The 21,995-nt window shown below is 31.7% G+C and overlaps 1 protein-coding gene across 1 annotated transcript in view; it reads left to right on the top strand.

Annotated features, from left to right (window-relative positions):
• The first annotated feature begins 588 nt into the window (after positions 1 to 588).
• LOC118183870 (ecdysone-induced protein 78C-like) overlaps positions 589 to 21,995 on the top strand; it is a 184,343-nt gene continuing 162,936 nt past the window's right edge. The window contains exon 1 of the mRNA XM_085822617.1: positions 589 to 1,784. Coding sequence (XP_085678743.1) covers positions 1,319 to 1,784 — 466 coding nt within the window. The 5' untranslated portion in view covers positions 589 to 1,318. The remainder of the gene's footprint in view (positions 1,785 to 21,995) is intronic.

Here is a 21,995-nt window from a genome sequence, read left to right on the forward strand (position 1 = left end):
ATGCATAACGGCTACAGAAGAAGGATTTGTTTGTAGAATATATAAACCTTAATTTCCTCCTCTAAATATTCCGCGCAACGGAACCTCTTAAATCTCTTAAAAGTTATTTTTTAATACTTTTAAAGTAGTTTAAAAGCAATTAATACATTCCTTAATTCCGATTAACTGTTTCAGTTTAAGAATGCTATATGCGAAATCGAAATTCAAATTAATCGTTCAAGAAAAATTTCTCTCACATTGACATTCATCAGATTGATAAGAAACAAAAATGATTCGCCCCCAAAAGAATTCCAGATAACATTCCTTTCTATCTTCGGCTGTGATGCGAAAATGCCTGAGAACCGATGGATGCCTCCGGAGCTTCCAGTCTACCTGCTTCATTCCCCATTCATCTCATCTTAGCATCACGTGACTTCCGTCACGGGACTGTCCCGCTACGGCACTTTTAGGCGTACCCGCTTTCGACTTCTGACCACTCAGCTTCCAGGATCCTCCTCGCTTCCTGTCCAACCACAGACCGGGGATTTTTTTGCCGAGCGGACTAACTCTTCTTCCTTACAAACCGGGAACATCAGTTTAGTTCAACGACCGAGCAACGTAAACAGTAGGCGAAAACGTCTTCTTCACAACGTTTCTTACCCGGCGGAGGAAGTTCCGTAACGTGGTTCGGCTTTTCTCGCATCTGTGCGCGCAACTGAATTTTTGTGTTCCGTTTGTTCCTTCCTGAAATCGCTGTATCGTCGCTTCATCATGTCAGATCCCTGTATTTCTTGTAGCCGTCATAATTTCAAGTACCTTGGGCCTTCTGATTCAAAGTGCGAAACATAATCACTTTTTACCTCTAAAAACTCGAAGGATTTTGTAAACCAAATTCCAAAACAAACATTATTTCGAGTTGTAGCGATAAGGTTGTGCTACTGAGAATATCCACAAAGACTCGATTGAAACGTTATGACATTGTCGAATGACCCTATGGCATCCTGACAGTAACTTAGCCTGCAAGATGCTAGTTCTGCCTGCACCACCTATGTGAGACGAAAAAAGTGATTTGCTATCGTTGTGCTGAGATCTCTTACCATTGCCATAAATTATCGGTATTATTTGAGTTTAAAACAGAACTATTTTGTGCCTTAGAGAAGGAATATTAAGTCATTATCTTTCCAATTAGTTAGGAAACTAGTTTTCATTTAGTGCTTTTAAAGATATACGTATTTATTATTTGTTAATACCTTGTTAGCCTGCTTGATTAACTGCTGCAGTGCTGCAGTATAAGCACTGGGATACATCTTCATTCAAAGTGGAATTTGATAAATTAGAAATGGATGTCTTTTCGGATTTGGACATCAGTTCTCCAGTAACAAGCACTGTGGTAACTCCTTCTGATTTGACTGCAACTGTAGAGAATGCTTTACAGTTCGATGGATCCCAAGGAGATTTTAACATGGCCTTCTTTGATGTGGCACCCTATCGAAAGGAAGGGTATGAAGAATCCCAACCACTGGTATATGATACCACGTCGGCGGACTCTGTGTTTTCCAGCTTACCACCTTATCCATCCAACGAGAGGTTGGAGAGTCATTCCAGCGGCATGGCCAGTCCTTCATCTCCTGCAGTCGTCAGTAGTGGCATGTCCTCATCCAGCCAACCGCCAATGACCAATATCTATCGACAATCTCATTCTACCTACCAGAGAACTGCTTCCACTTTTAGTATGATCGAGAATAGCAAGAAAAGACAGGCTGAATCTCCATCCCAGAGAGGACAAAAGCGATCTCTGTCATCCGGTAAGTCTACTTTGTATGCATTTAACATTGGAAATTAAACTGATGAAAAGTTTTTTTGTTGAAGTTCATAAATACTCAAAGGATTTAACATCCTTTGAGTATTTATGAAATTGAAGTATTTATGTAAATGAAGTATCCTTTGAGTATTTATGAAATATTATATTATTATTGGCTATTTGAACTGTATGTAAATAGCTATCTCTAGTCTGTAATTAAAGTTGGAAATAAGAGTTCATAAGATGCGCCGCTTTGTCTGCAACGAAATAAAGCTGTTCAAAGCAATGTAGCTAGATTTCTGAATGGTTACTTTTCGACGCTAGAATGTTTTTAATTTTTCGTATAATACATTTTAACGCTAACTATTTTTACTTAAGCTACTTAGGGAGAAAAAGTACTATTGGAAACATAACCGCACTCTTTGAAATAGGCATTTTATGTGTAAAAATTTCATTATGTTATTTATTATACGTCAAAAATTTTAAATAAATGTAAAAAAAAATAATAATTAAAGAAACGTGTTTAGGTTTTCAGATTAATCATCGTTAAAGGTTCCTTATCTGCTTTTACACCTCCTTTAAATTTGTTTCTGGAGAAAAAAAAAAAAAAAAAAACAGGGGCAGCAAAAAAAATTAAAATTCAATTTATTATAATATTCTTACTTGCTTTTAGTTAATAAAATGCAGAAACACTGCATTTAATTTTGCTGTTTTTATCTAAAATTCACAAATAACTATTGAATTTAAAGTTAGGGGAAAAAAAAGCAGCCACGGGTGGATGTTTCTCTTCTAATTTAACTAATGAATGTTATAAGGTATTTCTCCTGCCTTCTTGGCATGCCTTCGTGGTGTGGTGGTCTGCACGCCGGGCGCGTATTCCAGAGGTCCGCGGTTCGATTCCCGGTGAAGGCGTTGCTAATTTTTCATCTTTCCTGCTTCCAAAAAAAAAAAAAGAAAAAAAAAATACCTAATGTCTCTACGATGTATTTGTTTATAAAACGTAGCGTTATTTAAGAAAACTCGAAAATTATAAAACTTAAGCTAGTTGAAAAAGCTGTGCAGTCAGTTCCTATGCTGTGTAATATCTCTAGAATAAAAAAACTTTAATTGTAATTTTATTTTCTCTGAAAAGGATACAAAATTCAAGAGTCGATACATTGGGCAGTCAACTACACCATTATAAACCAGTGATATTATAATTCATATATTTATAGACATACATGAATAAATGCAAAGTAGTTCAAAAACCTAATCCAATTATGCGCTAAAAGTAATAGTGCAAAATAAATTAAAATAAAATACGCTTAAGTTCTATCCCATATTCCGTTCGGAGCAATGGTTTTGCCACTGTGCAGTTTACCACCTGGCATGCACTTTTGCCACTGTACTTCCTTTTTGTTTCCACATGGTTTGTTCCGTATTGAATGTGGGAAGGATATTAAACGTATTTATTTTAAGTTATTTTGCATTTTATAAATATATATAAACATAAATTCCCGCGCTTTCATGCGCCTGAAATTTGTTTTTCCCTCATTTACTTGCAGCATAAGTTTTATCCCTATCGCAGATTTTAAAAATTTCCTTAGTCTGAAGATCAGATATTCGTTTCAAGTACTGAAAAAATTTCAAATTAAGGATAAGATAATATTTGATCAATAATAGCTTTGAAAGTATGTTATTTTAAAAACGTTCCTTGAAATTACCTAATCATTTATTTGGTTATTTCAGCAGAGATAATAAATTTTGGGGAAATTCTGTTGACGATATTATTTCAAAAAGTATTTCACTGAGATACGTTACCAAATGTAATATCTTTGTACATAATTTTTACTGTTTATTCAAATTAAACAAATTAGGAACATTTTACGTAAATTTGTATTATGAAAAAATATTGGTATCAAAATTTAAACTTATTGTTACTTCCCCCCCCCCTTTAACACTGATTTTATCAAGTAAAATAAGATTCTTTTTCTCTTAGTGTTATGGTAATTTATTTTTGTTTTGTTTCAGTTTGAACTAATATGCTAATTACAGATTTAAAGCTATATGACTAAGAATGTGTGAACTGACCATAATTCAAACGTTGAGTAAGGTATATTTCTGTATGAATCCGGCTCAAATGGCTATGCGATTTCAGAATAGTTTTCAACGGATATATCGTGGAATCCCTCAAAATTTATATTACTGTACAATAATTAAATTTTTGACCATTGGTTAAAATATTCTTTTCTAAGGAAGACTGGCTTGTATTGATATTGCATATGGTAAAATGGCCGAGTCGAACCAGAGTTAAATTACTACCAATCAACAGTTAAATTACTACCAATTAAATTACCAGAGTTAAATTACAGAGTTACTTACTCGTCAGCAATTTAGCTCTTGGTAATCCATTAAATTAGAAATATTAAATTAGAAAATCGATTAATTAATTAATTAGTCCACTAAGTTAGTAGAATTAATAAATAATAAATTTAATAAATTATAAATATTTATAACGCAAAGTCTGAAATTCAGGGGTCCGTTATCTGGAATGATCTAATATCCAGGCCACTAGAATTTTTTTTCCCCTTACAAATTTTGGAGAATATAATATTAAAGAAAAGGGGCAAGTATATCGTAAAAGCGATTTTCTCCTAACTAACTGAGATCCCTGTATATGACTTTTAGACACTGCTGGCTAGAGAATCACACCGCGGCTAATGACTGTACAAAGATTGACGTTGTATTGACATTAGTCACGACTTACACTTTCGGCCCTTCAGTGGTTGAGGGGATGGGAGCATTTTTCTATCTGAACTAAACAATAAGTGAAGCAAAAAGGCATATTTGTTTGCGTGGGATGTTGTTTATACTAGCTTTCTTTTGTTAGGGAAGTGAGAAAGTATTAGATTCCGGGAAAATTCATATACACAGCAAATGACATTTTTCCTTTCTAATTTGAGCCCACCATCGACCGAAAGGTAAAATCGCTAAATACTGGTAGTTCTGACTAGGGTTCGATTCCAGACGAACGGGCAGGTTTCATGGGCATTTTTGTGGTTTTCCCCATGTGCAACGCGTATACAAGCCAGCTTTCCTTCGAATGTCCTCCACGAAGGCATCCCTTTCCTTAGGCGGATAACCTGAGTGTGCCTTGTCATAATAAACTACTGTTTTCCCAAACCTTCAATCAGCCAATGGATAATGGAAAATTGCAAGCACTGAGAAAGAGATATAAAAGTATCTTTTTAATAATCGATATAAGACCTATATAAGACCATCCAAGAATTCTAGAAATATTTTAATGTAAAATCTCAGGTGTGAGGCACTGCATGAGAAGACGTCTCTGCAAATATTCTCAAAAATGCTTGGCATAAATATAGCCAGCTAGAAGGTTTCATGATGATGAAGAGAGCTATAATATGAAGGTTTTCGGGTATGCCAAGTAAACAGCGAAATGTTTTCGCTAATGGAATATGAGAAGAAAATATTAAATGGAGATAATATAATGGAAGTCTTTTATTGGGATGACACTGCCTCTGTCATCAGTCATAGAATTGTTTTAAATCCTTAAAATACCCCATTTCGATTTCGAGTCACAATTTAATTTCGCGTCGTGGTGATTTAGAAAAAAATCTTTATGAATGCAAAATATCTCGCTCTTAAAGCAATATTAACAAAGAAATGTATTTAATTTTATAATTTCTACATAGCATCTTAAGATATATCTAAACGAATGATCCAAAATCCGGAAAATCTCTAAATCAGGAATCACCGGTTCCGACAATTCTGGGATCTCAGTCTTCGTGCTGTATATTTTAAAGTTTGAAATTCTTTCTTCTTTATCAAAATGAAATGGAAACAGGAATGAAGAAACATTACCTGTAGATTAAAGAAGGAGAATTTTTCTATAGGTAATGCTGCTCAGAGCCGGATTAAAAATTTCATTTTTTTAAATAAATAAACGCGTTTTAATTTCAGCTTTAATGAAGAGATTCACGTTTGCATTCAAATTAAATTCAGGCTTATCAATAAATTTGGCAGCCTGCATTTGCTTCCAGGGTTTCATGTAAGGTTTTCGTGGTTTCTCCCATGTAAAGCGCATATGCGAATCAGTTTCCCTTAAAAAGTCCTCCACGAAGAGATTCCTCTCCAGTCGAACGGTCCTGTAATACGAATTAAACTGGCAATAATCCAATCTTTTAGCTTTCCCTTTAAATTGTTTATTCCGAAAATACAAAGGGGACTTCTAAAAATATATAATTGCTTGTTTTTTGCGCAGTAATTTAATCTATCTTTACTGGTTAGTGACATTTCTTGCAAGCCATGGGAAATATAATGCTGCAGAGATCTTAAAGGCCGCCTAGCCGGAATAGTGTTTAGCAACGCATACTGCCATACTCAAAGGCCGAAGTTCGAATCCCGGAGAAGAGATGAATGGTATAGTATCTATGCGGCAAGGGATCACTCTAAATATGTAGCTAGCCAAAAGTCCTTCCGAGAGATTGGTGGTAGAGAAAGAAGTTCGGAAGACCTTCGAACCCCTCCCCCCCCCTGGTTGCTCTGCATCAAAATTGGGAGGGGACCGGAGCTGAGGAAAGTCGTGCTGTCATCTCCATGGTGCTTAAGGCCCTTGCCGACGACAGGCGCAGTCTTGCACTGCTTACCACAATGAATTCGTGGACTTGTTCTGATGTTCCTATCAGACAAATGAGATGAGTCATAACTAGAATTTAAAGACTTTTCTGGTCACTGCAATTTTTAACATATTTCAATACATTAAAATGTAATATATATAATTCTATATTTTTAAGTAAAATTAAAAAATTAAATTAATAAAAATATGTATACTATGCACAAAAAAATTTAATCAATCAATCATTATTAAGAAATATTGTATTAAAAACTAAGTTTTTTGGAAATTTATTTCTAACTTTTAACATGGTATAATAAATTTTGCCCAAATATTTTACTAATAACCAATTGGTTGTAATTATTTTTTATTATGCGAATTAATATTTGATAAATATCGATAGCTGTAATATTAAATATTCTTAGTTATATTTCTGAATTTTATTTATTTATTATCTGTTAGTTTATTAATACTCTAAATGAGTAATTTATAATAATTTGAGTATAAGGAACAAAAGCACGCCAGTATAAATTTAATTATTAAAACAACTTTTTAAATGAACACAAATATAATTAATGATTCAGCAGATATAATTAGCAATGAGAAATAACCCTTAAATATCTTTTAATAATATTTATTCATCATACTCATATATATTTTGTGTAACTACACAAAATGAATTTGTGAATTTTCATTGCCTTTTTTTTTTTTTTTTAGTCCAAAGGGATTTGAATCCCGAAGGACTATTAGTTTCGTTTTGGCATTTTGCGTCGGACTCATAAATGTCGGTTCACTTTTCAAACTGTTGCCAAAAAATGTTAGAGTCCTGCATTATATTTGAAGAAATTAAATAATGAAAAATCTGCATAAATGTATGTATATTCTCGTATTGTGATAAAACAACGGTACATAGAGTCATCGAATTTTGAATAACGTAATCCTCCAACGAATATGAGCATGTGGAAGACCAAATTTGAAATTTGAAATTTGTTTTATGATCGATTTCCTATTTTTTAAAACTTTGACGAATTTTTGATTAACAAACTCAAGGATTTCAAAGCGAGCAATGGCAACGTTGTGCAGAAAAAACATTTTTATCTCCAGCGCGTGAGCCTCTGTATCGGAAATTCTAAAGATATGCTCGTTTTAAAACTATTTTGCGATATTGCTGTTGCACTGGATCTTATGGTTTAAGTGCGAGGAACATGATATTTAATAAAGAAAGGTAACACACAAAATGTTAAAAAACGCCCCTTTGGACGTAATTTAAAATCTGAAACATTTCAGATTTTTTTTTTTTTAAATTTTTTTTTAATTTATTTATAATTATATCTGAAAAACGTTGCTATTCATTCTTTGAAGAAAGTGTAAAAATTGCCTGGTATAAAATGAGTACTACTATTTTCAAAACATGGCAGTAAATGACTGTAATTTAGAACTAAATTAAAGTATTCGAGAATGATTCTGCCTTTACCTCAAAGTCAAAAATAATGCGGTTAGCCTTTTAGTTAGCTATTAAATATTTAATTTTAGTTTACAAATACGAAGAACTGCGTTTACTCAGTAACAATTTATATCATTTATCAACATTTTCTACATTTTTTGTTGTTTAATTTATAAAACACGTTAAAAAAATCATCAAAATTTAGAAAAGTGTATATATTTATTTTTAGAATTTTGGAAAGGAAGGGGAGGATGATCTTCTAGCAATGGTGAAAAAAGTACACGGAGCAAAAAAAAAAAGTTTGAGAACTTCTGGTATATGCAGTATTTTCGGTATTTACTATAAACGGGAATAATAACGTTTATGCTCAATACGCTAAAAAAAAAACACGTCTCCCAAAAAACATAATCATTATTTTTTTTTAATTTGTTGACAAAACGTTTAAAAATCCATAAAAAAAAAAAATTTCATTGCGAGTTAAAAATAGGGTGAAAATCACCTGTCGCTAAAATACGAAATATTCAAGGTTAATAGGAAGTATCTTCCGTAAAAGGGAGAGCGAGATAGAGAGAGAGAACGCCAAGGTCATTGACCTCGTTGCGAGCGAAAGTTGTTCCGATCTTCCCGAAAGCATAACGATACGGTTGCAATGGATGCAACAAAACGAACGTGCTTTAAAAAGCGGTAATATTTTCATTCATTAAAAATGTGTATTTGTTCATGATCTTCTCCGGCTTATCCATGTGGAACGAACCGGCGGAGAGCTGGTTGGATGATTTTCACCTACTTTCATCTCTCTCTCTTTTACTCTTTCATTTTTGTTTTCTCCTCTACCCCTTCTCTGAGTCTTTGTTTCATTTTTGAGTCTGGCGGCAGAGGACATTGACCTTGAGGAGTGAGACTCGCCAAAAAGTGTAAGCGGGATCTCGTAATGATAAAATCCCTATTATTCTGGAAAATTGGCAGATTACCGTGTTTGCAGTTTTAAGGAAAATAAGCCCATAATAAGCTGCTGGAAGTGGAAATACTTTAATGGAAGCTTTGCGATAATTTCAGTGCACTGGAAAACATTTTATTGTAACGTTCTTTCTTTGATGATTTTAAGTGAGAAACAGTATTAAAAGGATGGAAAATAAATCACAATAATCCACATGTGTGAGGTAAAAGCGCGTAATAATTGTACTATAAAAATGCCAAAAGCGTTTCGCAACATTTTATTCGCTCTGAAATTTTATGGCCTCTAAATACTTTTTATTGCTGTTTTCCAACCCTGAAAAAATTTTCCAAAATATTTACACTTTTAATTTAAATTACACTTTAATTATTATTTTAATAATTTAGAAGAGCAATTTTCATCGACTGATTATTAATATTAAGTTGAATTTCGTTAAAGTACGAGTCATGAAAAAAAGTTTCCTGTTTGCTGAAAAAAATTTCAGTTGTATTCTGTACAACTATAATTTAGTTTGTCTTTGGCATTAAAAAAAAAAAAAAAAAAAAAAAAATTAATAAAATAAAATTTGGAAGCTTTCTGATTTTATATTACGCCCAAACGTGCGTTTTTCATTGACAGACATACGTAACATGTTTCGAAAGCAGTTGGGCTAACGCCACTTCGAGCAAAAAACATTTAAAAACAGCGTAGCTGGCTTTGAAATTGTTGAGTTTTTTAATCAAAAATTCCTTAAAGTTTTATAATATATGAAATAGACAATAAAACAAATTCCAAATTCGGGTGAAAGACTATGTTATTCAAAATTTGATAACTTTATGTACCGTTGATTTTTCACAGCGCGAGAAACATGCATGCATGCAGACGCATACATGCAGATTCTTCATTATTTAGTTTCCTTAAATATAATACAGGGCGATAATATTTGGTGGTCACAATCTGAAAAGTGATTCATCCGTTAGTAGTAATTCAAAATACCGTTTCGAGACTCATTAGTCCTTCTGGGCTAATGTCCATTTAAGCTATAAAATTAAATACAAAATTCTATTTTCTTTGCAACTTTATATTAGAATTTAAATACTTTTATGAAGCAATTTTAGTGACCTAAGTTATGTTTTGAGTTATTCGGGGATTATATGATATTTTTTCAACTTGTTAATTTGTAACGCCGCAAATTTATAGAGTATTTTTTAAAATATTTCTCTGTCAGAAAACTAAATAAAAACCGCGTTTGCCCTCGCCGAAATTCGAACTCCGAATTTCCCGAACATGCGCTAAATATGCTTCCAGTTACATCACGAAGTCATGCGACAAGGAGTGAGAAATGTTAACATATACCTGTACAGTCTGAAATGTTATCGGTTAAATTCAGTTATAGGAGACAAGCTAACGAAAGCTACTTATTTCAATGTTCATTACTGCCAGTTATAGATTCAGTTATATTTATTTTCGATATTCCAAAGCGGTGGTATTCAAAAAGTACAGTGTGATGGTTTTTAGCAAAAGAAAGCTCACAACTCGGGATTGCCCAAACAAATTTAACTTAAATTAAACTTTAAAAAAATTACAGTTGAGGCATATTATATGCGAGAGCATATATATAAATGCAGTATTTAAAGCAAATTACTGCGAAGCGTTCTGTGTTAAACCAAATTTAGATGCAAATTAATACTGTACATACTTGCGTTTCTTTATAAAATTCCGTCACGAAAAATCTTGTGGTGTTAAATAGAAAATTTCAAAACAGTAATTTACACTTAAAAATTTTTAAATTTAGACAAAATTTTAAGAATAAATTATTATTTTTTAAATCTCATATGTTCTTTAAAAGTCAGAACAATATACACTTTTTGTGTGTAGTAAATGTTATGGAAGCTCATACAAAAACAACTTATTTACGTTTTTAAAACTATATAACTTTTGTGAAATAATGAGAAAATAAATTGCTTTTATTTTTTTTTAATTTTTTAAATTTAAAATGTATAAATTTTATTTACGGTTTTGAAATCTTCTTCTCAAATCGACAGGTGTCACGATTTAGTTTGAAGGTACTAAATTTATGCGAACATTAGTGTTTTCTCAATTAATATTTTTTAAAATTAATGGAAGTTCTTAAATGAACTGTATGTTTAGATAAATCTATATTTTTGCTTCTCAACTTGCACAAGCGTTTATGTAAAAGAAGTGTTCTAAATATTTAATTTAATTAATAAATTGACGTCAAATCAATCAGATTTCTTACAGATAGGGGCCCACAAGCGGCTGACTAGTAAAGTTGCTGAATACTGGTAGTTCGGTTCGAGTTTCGAATCCCAGGAATGGGCTGGCTGCATGAGCACTTTCGTGGTTTTTCCCATGTGTAACGTGCATACGAGTCAATTTGCCCTAGACAGTCCTCCCCGAAGACATCCCTCCCCTTAGGCAGATGGCCTTTAAGGCTTTGTCGTAATCACATAAACCAAACCAAAACAATTTTTTTTAACTTTAGAAATGTTTATAGTTAAGGTTTTCCAATTTTTGGAGACCGTTACTCTATGTTAAGCTACCAGGGCATTTATCATCCATCCAGTACGGTGCAGACCATATCACCTCAAGGAGAACTACACCGTTTGTGAAAGAGCCATATCTTAAGGCGTTACCTTTTGATCTAGTAAAAATAAAATCTTCAGTTTAATTTTTTAAATTATTTTTTAAACTATAACTGCGTTTGACAGACTGATCGATTTCAGAATAAAAAATTAATAACTGATTTCTTAATTTTATTTTTTAATAATATTTACAACTGGTGCAGTTTATAATACATTTAACTGCCATAATATATTCGACTGCTAATTTTCATGAACGTTTTCACGATTATTTATTTATATTATTAATAGTACCCAATTAGTAAAAGATACTTTTAATACTACACATTATACACCTTGCTAAAGAATAATTTTACAGTTTTATTTTTTTAAAGTTCACGAGTTAAAAACGCTTACACCGTCTCACTGAACAGAAAAAAATATAGCTTGTGTTTCAATTAATGAACATAGTCTTTATGTTCAAAATTCAACGTGCATCTGGATTTTTTTCAAAGAGTTATTTGTGCGTGTGTGATTATGGCAAAGCCTCGAGGGCTATCTGCCTAAGGGAAGGGATGCCTTCGTGGAGGACTTTCTAAGGAAAACTGGCTTGTATACAAGTTACACATGGGGAAAAACCACGAAAACGCCTATGCAGCCAGCCCGTTCGCGGCATTCGAACCTCGGACCGAACTACCAGTGTTCAGCGACTTTACCGCTCGGCCGCTGGTAGGCCAAAGAGTTATTTGAAAACAGGAAAAAGTAATTAATTTGTGTAATCTATCTATTATACATATAAATTAATGAAATACCATATTTATCGATAGTCCAGTAAGTAGTAGGCAATTCATCATTACTTTTATCATCTGGTTGTACGTGATAATGAAACCTGAAATGATATTAATATAGTACGTAAGCTTTATTTTTACACAGCTACGTATATATTCGATCTGTTTAAAAAATATATTTTATGAGGTTTTATACTAACTATTTAATAATCAATTTTAACCGAATGAATGAAGCTGTTTCATTTTTAATCTTATTTAACTGTTTATCTTGATTAGATATTAATTTTATTTATCTGTTTAATCTTTAGCTGTTGAATTATTATTGTAAAACGACAACCTGCGGAAACACTTGAATGTGAGCCGTGCACGCTGATTTTTTAAATGTAACAAAACGATTTAAAAACTGTGCGAATAGTTCTTACCAGCTTTTGCTCTATCTTCCATATCTTTAATATGTTTCTGAACAATTTATACAAATATTAAGTACTAAGCATTTGTAACATTCTACAATGCATTTAATAAGTAATGTTCGTTAATGTAATTTTCAGTAAACGTCATTTCTAACGCCATTTTTTATGCACTTCGGCTGCTGAATTATCATTTGCTTGTATACATAGCGCATGACTTTAAAGAATGTGAAATTATTATTATTTTCTTAAATTTAGAAAATGCTAAGATCTAAACGTAGTTTTAAAACACTGATTTTAAAAAGAAACCTTAGTGCGTTTTGAGAGACAAACTGTCTCGGTCTGTCATCTTTGGGAGCAAGTTATTTTGGGCATGCATTTTGTTTAATTGCTGTAAATGGAACGGAACATGTACTGTCATCTGCTAAATGAAACAGGGGAAGCGATCGGAAGAGAGGAAATGCGCAAAATAATTTGCTATAATAATTGAATAACACGTCAGTTTGTCTCTCGAAATGCACGGAGAATTCGCACTTGGTATCATCCTCAGATTTAAGTTGAATTTTGTGTATTCTAAAATTCAACTCCTGACGAATCTCTTAGATTTATGGGCTTACATATTTATTAAAATTAGTTTATGCACTTCGGCGTTTATAGTACGTTAACTGAAAATGATACATTATTTACTGTGAACTCTTCTATACAGGCAATCTATTCTCATCCAGCTAGTTGAAAGGGGTGAATGACCTGTAAACGAATCGCACCCAGATCGAATATTTACAGTGAGAATTGGGTGAAATTCCTGGCGCGTCTGATGATTTTCGCAAGCAGTCATCGGAAAAGGATGATAGGAAGGGAGGGAATATAAGCTCGATGACAACTTAACTAGCCAGCGGCTAAATTTGAGAGATGGTTACTTTTGAAAGAACCCGAAAAATAAAAACAACAGCGAAGATTTCCGCAGTTGTAAAACTCGGGATCCTGGATGCATTGTAACGAGAAAAATGGCGCCTTTCGAATCGCTTTTCTTTTTTTACTTTTTTTTTTTTCCTCTCTTCGGACGCCGGAGGCTCTTTTCCACTTTCTTCCAAGTCGTCTGCCGAGGGCATTGACCTCTTCGTTTTCAGTTTTCCCTTTTGATGTGTCTTTTTTCCCTAATCGAAATCTTTCGCTTTTGCGAAAGGAGTTTTCGTGTTTTATTTCCAATTCGAAACAAAGTGGTTGTGTTACAAGTTGTTTCAGATTTTGTACCTACCGACGATTTATAATTTCTTTTTCCCTTCTCCATTTTTTTTCCTTCTTCTTTTCGTCTTTTTTAAAAGCTTATGAGGGGTAACATTTTTCATTTGCGATTTTAGAGTCAAACCACGTTCGAACGTCGTTTACGAAAACCTGGATGGAAACGATAATTTTTGTGATTAATGAAGAACCAGTTTCGGCTAGTTTAAGGCGTCGAGTCCGGTCATCTGAAGAAAATAACCGTTTTTATCCATTTTGCAATCTTTTATTACTATTATTTTTATTATTATCCAGTTCATATTTTATTTCTTAATTTTGGGCATCTTGAAATTTTTTTATTGTAATAACTTTAGTATTTTAGTCTTTAATGAAGACATATTGCTATTTCTTTCTTAGTAATTTGCTCGATATCAAATGTAGAATTCATATATGCTCTTTCTTCTAAGTCAGGGTTTAATTCATGATTATCTCGAATCTCGTTCAGAGTTTCTTAAACTGTGAATCGCGAACCCCATGGGGGTCGCCAAAACTTTTAGCAGTTTCGATATTTCTTTAACTTATTATAATAATTTTACAATTACCAAATATTTTTACACAATGTATCTGAGAATAGATAAAGATAAGAAAATACAGATAAACAAAAAACGAAAATGTTTTGGCGCATTCTTTTTATAGGTTAGGTTAGGTTATTTAATTACGGCAAAGCCTCGAGAGCTATCTGCCTAAGGGAGCATTCTTTTTATAATATAAACGTTCATTTTACTTGCTTTGCACGCGACGCTGTCATTTCGTCTGTTACTTATTTAAAATTTTCACGTTGTTCTATGACTTAAAATTAGAAATTAAAGTTTATGACCTAAAACTGCAATAGTACATTACAGTACAAGTGAAAAAATTGACAGTTTCACTCAGTCGTGTGTCGGATTTGCGCAATGCTTATGGTGTTCTATAAAATTTTTGGAAATATTATGGGGTCCTGGGGGTGGTAAAAATTTCAGTGATAAAAAGGGGTCGCGACTGAAAAAAGTTTAAGAAACCCTGTTCTAAGTGATGATTTCACACCTCTAAAAACGTTTTTCTACTTAAAAATGAATACATAAATTTCTGTTTTTGTAGACATAAAAGTTATATAATTTTGGAAGTGCGAATTCTGAAGAAGGCAGTTATATGATAAAAGCATTTCACTTCAAAACAAAGAACTGAAATGAACCAAGTAATAGGGAAACAGAATCTGAATCAAAATATTCATCTCACCGGCTCACAGTTTTGTGTTTGAATAAATAACACACTTGAAACAAGCAAACAAAAACTTTATAGCTGCTAATAAATAAATTTCACAGCACTTAAAAAGTAAAGCATGAAGAATTATGCTTATCTTCTGGCCCTAGTGCTGGAACTGAGACTATGATGCGTACAATAAAAGTGCACTTTTTTCCTCCCAACTCATAATATGCAGGTTTTGGGAAGAAAGGAAAGCAACTATAAACTTTCCAAAAGCTTGCTAATGGCAACAAAATACACCACCAGAAGATACTCTTAGAAGATACACTTAACGCTTAAAGAATCATTATTTTATTGCCGGGAGCTTTATCATAACAACGCGGTTTTAGGTAATACCAGCGTAATATCTAAAACAGCTGTATAGCGAGCAGTTTTATAATAAAAATACCAAATGGCATTATTCGTGGAAATAAGCAGAAAATATATAGAAAGAAGCACATGGATTTTATGTACAAGTATTTTAAGAAAAGTTTCCTTGTCTTTACCATGAATGAAAAGGCACGAAAACTGATTGATCAACAACATCTAACACGCTAATCTATCAACTGTTAATTATTTTCTCGTTCGTGCATTAACTTGCTAATGACGAAAGGTGGCTTTTACTTTTAATTAATCATTTTTACTTCATTTCTATCATTATCACGAAAAGTATAAATTTTTTATCCCTCCCGAGAATCCTGAATAAGAAGTGAATAGCAAGCGATTTCGACCCTGAAAATTCGCGAGCTCTCACTTTCACTGTCGTTAGGGTTCAATGACCTCTCCCTCTTACCTCTCGCTTCAGTATCGGAATCTTTTCGGTTTCACTTTGACCTTGTTAGGGCCTCACGGATGCCTGCTGATGCACAGGTGTTTGGCACTTGCTGTAGAATCTCAGTAATTTCGAGTGCCTCAAGTCTTTTTTATTTGGATAAGTATGGGGATTGTCAGGATGGAGTTAGTTGAACTTTTCATAGTGTTTACATAGTTTTAATCCAGTTCACTATAACATATCAGAACCAAAGCAAGACGAGGATATACAAAAATAATCATCAGAAACTTTTACTGCTGGAATTATTACAATCGTATTATTTATTTATTATAGTCGTATTATTATAATGTGAAGTACATCTTAATTAAATTAACTAATACAGGCACTACTCTTATACAGGAAAGATTATTCCTTAACCGAGATAAATGTATGCTGTTAAAATGTGTCTATTATTAATTACGTTGCTAAAGTAAATGTTCATAATATTTATCGGTTGACACATTATATGAGATAATTACGTAATATTATCCGAAATATATTTGTGAATATGTTTCTGACATTTGCTATAAATTATCAGAGAGCATGTTGTTTTTAAATATCTCATTTTTTACACTGATAAATAATGTACTGATTTAATTTGAAAGATAAAAATATATATAAATTTTAAGACATGCATAGCTATATGCATATTATAATAGTCTTTATATAAATGTATACTATATTAATATATTATTAATATATTATACGTATTCCTAAATTATATATATGGCTTATTTACGCTTATTGCTATTTATAGCACGTAAATATCTGATTTATTTGAGTAATCGAATTCGTGGATTTAAGGATAAGGACTAAATGAGGTTTGATAGGAAAGGTACTTAAAATAAATAGTTAGAAAATCAATTTCCTAATAGAACAACAATCAACAGAATATCTTACAAGAATTTCAATTCACTGAAACCTCAGCATTGTAATACGTATTTTAATCGTAGCTGATAAAAAACAATAATACACAACTCATAATTATAAAAATTTTAGGAATAAAATAAAAGAAAACTTACCATTTTTGAAATATTTTTAACTAAATCCATGCATTGTACTTAATGGTGTATTTAATTATGGCAAAGCACACGAGGGCTATCTGCCTAAGGGAAGGGATGCCTTCGTGGAGGACTTTCTAAGGGAAACTGGCTCGTACATACACGTTACACATGGGGAAGACCACAAAAGCGCCCATGCAGCCGGCCCGTTCGCGGGATTCGAACCTCGGACCGAAGTACCAGTGTTCAGCGACTTTACCGCTCGGCCGCTGGTGGGTCCGTTTGTAGATACTAAAATCACCAAGAAATGAAACGAGGCTCGCAAGTACATTGTAACATATAAATTGATGAAATGTTTTATATGTCTTATATGTTTATATGTTTTAATGTTTTATATGTTTTAATGTGTCTTTTGTTACATCAACCTTTTTCGATAAGTGAATTTTTTATAAATAAGTTATTCTTAAAAACACTTTTATTAAAAAAAAAAAAAAAAAAAAAAAAAAAAAAAAAAAAAAAAACTTTTTTCTCAGGAGGATACTACACATTATTTTCTCTCTTTCGGTAGTGTGGAAATTGTTTTTTGGTACTACTAATCGAGGAAGCGGAGTTTTATTTTTAATATTCATGTCGCAAGTCTCGGGCAAGCAAACAGGTTTTTATGATAAACTAGCCAGCTCTTTCTGTTTTAAATATCTTTGCATGCAAAATTCGTAGGGGTTAACTGCGAAAGGTTAATTTTAAAGGTAAACTTCATAAATATGAAAGCGTCGTAAATAGTTGGGAGAATATTCAGAAGTTATTATGATTTGGAATTTAAATGAAGTTGCAGGAATTTTCTTCTCGTCTTATCTTCAGATGAGCATCAAACAGTACATTGAACTGCATGCAATATGTTTTCCCTAAAGGAAAAATTATCAAAGACTACTCCTAAAATATTGTGCAAGGGATTTTCTATAATTCATGAATGTAATAATTTAAGTTTCTGAGCATCAAAGTAATGTGCATCTTTTTAATTAACAAAGCTAAACGATTATTTTATATGGAGGTATGTAATATATTGGATGAGAAGCATTTTTATTAGATGATAATTTTATGAATGTTTACATCTAATAACAATGTAAACATTCATAAAATTATTAGTTTTATATAAGCTATATTTTAAGTTCATTAAATGTATTTCAAATTATATTAGGGAGAGATATTGTTCAAAATGAAATAAAGATTTAAATTTTTCAGAAGTGCATCTATTGTTTTTAAATACCTCTATTTATTAAGTAATTTATATTATTTAACTTGAAAGATAAATTCAAGATTTTATACTTTGCCGAACTGCAACATTATGAGAACTGACTATTCGCGAGATCATGCGGAGAATAAATTAGACTTTTATGTTTCAGGCAATGGAAACAGTTTCAAAGTCATAGGGATGATAAATCTCTCATATAGTAACTTAATGTTATGTAATTAATTAAAAAAATTGGAAAAACTTTACTAACATCAAAACTTTATTGCTCTATGCGAAATTTTACGATATTTTGAAACATACTGAAAAAAAACTGTCATTTGTCTTGTTATAAATATTTTCTTTCTTTTCCGTTTATCCTGTAGTAAAATAACAATATACATCTGATTTTTGTCAGTATATGTAAAAAATCTTCAGATATATTGTTTCATTTCATTTATTTGAACGCCCCCCCCCAAAAAAAAAAAAGAAAGAAAGAGAGAAAAGAAAAAAAGAAAGGAAGAGTTATATACGGCAGCGTGCTCAAATTTTCGAATTCAGATGTTTTAAAATTCTTGAGTACTACTCTTCTCTCACCTAAGCAAAGCTTAAGTAATTTATTATGATTAAAAAAAAATAAAAGAAGGCTTGTGAAGCTACAGAAAACAACATCGCAGAGGTGAACAGTAATGCGTGTTAAAACTTCAAGAACGCCGAAGGTCAATGACCTCTTGTTCATCACGAGTACATACCAAATTACAAATGAATGTATTTCTTTTTTTTATTATTTCTATAAGTAATAAACATTTACGGAGTCAGACTAAATGAAAATTTTCAGTAGGAGGTAATTTTCGAATCTAAGGTCATTGACTTTCGTTTGACCTATATATAAGAATTTTATTTAATTCGCAGATTTTCATTAAAGAAAATCTTATAAATTCTCTAGCAAATAATGATACAATGCCGCTTTCATTTCGGTTTCAAATAACTTTTTTTAAAAATTTGATATAAAACGTAGATCACTGACACTGGGTTCAATGACCTCATAAATAATGTTTAATCATGAAGTTTCGTCAAAATACCTGAACGTATTCTATGTAACAAAAAATGTATTTTTCAAGAAATAAAAAATTTTGAAATTTTTCCACGTCAAGGTCATTGACCTTTGTGGCCTATATTTGGAAAACTTCAACTATATTAGGTCTTATTCGTGTTTGGGTAGGGATTTCGATTAATTTAATCTTTATTCACAAAGTATACGCGTAATCTCTCTAATGTGAAAAGAATTAATTAGAATAAATCGCCATTCGACGAGAACTTTTCGGAGGTCATTGACCTCCGAAAGATTCGATGCGTAGAGCTCTATCTGAGCTTCTGCTAATGCTATGTTCTCGTCATACTTGTTGAGCTTTACACGTTCATTATATTGGAAAATAATCCCTTCTAAAAATGCTTGCTGAAACCTCATCAAGTTTTCCATTTCTAATACAATTTGAACAATTTTTTTATTTGCGCTGTTTTAAGAATTTATATTGCTAAATTAGATAAAAACGTATATCCTCACTTTGTATATTCTAGTTTTTTGTCCTACGAATTAATATTTCTAAAATATTTAATGAAAATTACAAAAGCAAAATTTACCGCGTCATTTCTTTCTTCTAGGAATAAATATTTACTTTACTAGGAAAGAAATTTTGTGAAATATTTTTATTATAACTGGTTATACTAAAAGAAAACTCTTACCCATCGGGATTTTATTTTTACTAAAGCGTAAAATATTACAATTACTTATTCAGTATAAATTAGTAAAGATAAATTTGCCATAGAAACAGGTTATGTAGAAGATATGAAACAGAATTTCGGAACTTCATGAACTCACTCAACGAATTTTTTTTTTTTTTTTTTTTTTTTTTTTGTATCATTTTATGAAAAGGCATAGACAGAGAAATGTAACGATAAATATTCTTTTTAAAATATTTTCTACACATGTCATCAGAGTTCCTAAGAGAAACACATCAGTCAAACTAAATTTGCGGAGCATAAACATATTTAAGAACTAATATATTTGTTCGTTAAATCACTTATTTGTCCAGTCTATGCAAAGCAGATAAAAAAAATTTCATAATCGTGCTCTGGTATGGTTTGGTTATTGAAGAGCTTGTTTTAAAATTAAATGCGGATGTTTCGGATTTCTTCTTTTTATTATCATTATGGTTTGGCATGTAAGGAAGTTACTTCAGAAGAATAGCATTATCTCAGGTTAATTGACTTAAGGATTCTTCGTGTAGTGAAATTTTTGTGCTTCTACATGTGTATGTTTCATCCGATTAGCATTTGGTCGCTATCATGTGTCTAACATAGTGTCATTGTAGCATGATTAAAAATCATATGCAGATACTATTATTTACATATCATACGCAAGTACTATTAGTTACAAATTATGATGGGTCGCATTCCGTAGAATGGTGTCATTTTCGGCATCACGTGATCTTTGTGGCTGAGCTATAATCAGAAGTTTTTCAGTTCTTTCACTTAAAAACTGCGAAATCGAATTCTAATTCTAATTTGTAATATAACTGTAATATAATTCGCACTAAAGCGTTTTATATATATATATATAATTTTGTAAAAAATTATATTCTGAGCTTTTATTTTTCCAAGAGAATTCGCGATGCGAATAGCGCCACTTTCCCTCTTACCGGCTTCAATGTCAACGAACGATCGCCATTGACCTCAATCCACGGAATTCCTCGCGATTCTGTGTTAGAGGCTCAGCGCGGGAGAGCGGCTTCCAAGTTCATTGCCACCACTGACGCGAGAGCTTTTGGTCTTTTTTCTCTCTTTTATGTTATTGTTACGAACGAATTGCTCTTTTGCGTTGTGCAGAATGGTAAAAGGTAGTAGGCTAATCGAACGAGCTTCGTCGAGTTGTAGATGTCATTGACCCCTATGCAAATTTCGACTGAAAATTAAAATTTTTTATAAATTTTATTTTACCTACTATGCATCCAACACTCTTCCTAATTCTTACATCTATCATTGGATTTTTGTAAAATCAAAAATTTTAGTAACGATCCTAAAATAATATTCACATGCTTAGAGTTTGGAGGGGAATTACTGTAGGAAATGTTATCGAAATTATGTTAGAAGTACATTGGACATATATTATATACTGGTATCGCAAATATATTTGTAACATCGTATGTATCTAATTAAAAGTATCACAGTAATTACTTAACTAGTTTTAAAGACATGATTAAAAATTATTAAAATAATATAAAACATCAATTTCTAATCATATAATATAGTGGTATTTCTGCACAAATATCATCTTGAATTAATATTTAATGTTATTTCGAAAGCTTAGAATTCAAATTAAAAATAAATATTTCTATTTTCTGGAGAACTAGAAAATATATAAATTAATATATTTTTAAATTTATGAACAAAAATAGACATATTCTCCATATTTCCATTTTTATGATCTCAAAGTAACATTTAATATTATTAGTAAATTTTTCTTTTGTTTTTAAATTCATATAAGCTAAGCAAGAAAAGGATATCATAATTAATAATACAGTGCTTTTTATATTTAATACGTCTACTACTCTTTGAAAAATAATTAAAAATATATAACGTCTGAAAATAATATAATGTATGTGAAAATTATTTGTGAATAGAAATATAAAAATATTCGGTATTAAGAAAAAAAAATATTACAAAAGATCGGAATTTTTAAAACAGACTTAAATCTTCAAAACTGTAAAAATGTGACGAAATGGATAGTGTGTTGATAAAATTGATTGTTGATCGAATATGATAGAAATATATGAATTACAACATATAAAACGTTTTATATTTATTTGCGTGTATATAACCTAAGTGTATATAACCTAAGTTTCAGTGCATAAT

The sequence above is a fragment of the Stegodyphus dumicola genome, chromosome 8 (assembly GCF_044657685.1).
Source record: "Stegodyphus dumicola isolate Sdum_Otavi_A_Nest chromosome 8, ASM4465768v1".
NCBI classification, from domain to species: Eukaryota; Metazoa; Arthropoda; class Arachnida; order Araneae; family Eresidae; genus Stegodyphus; species Stegodyphus dumicola.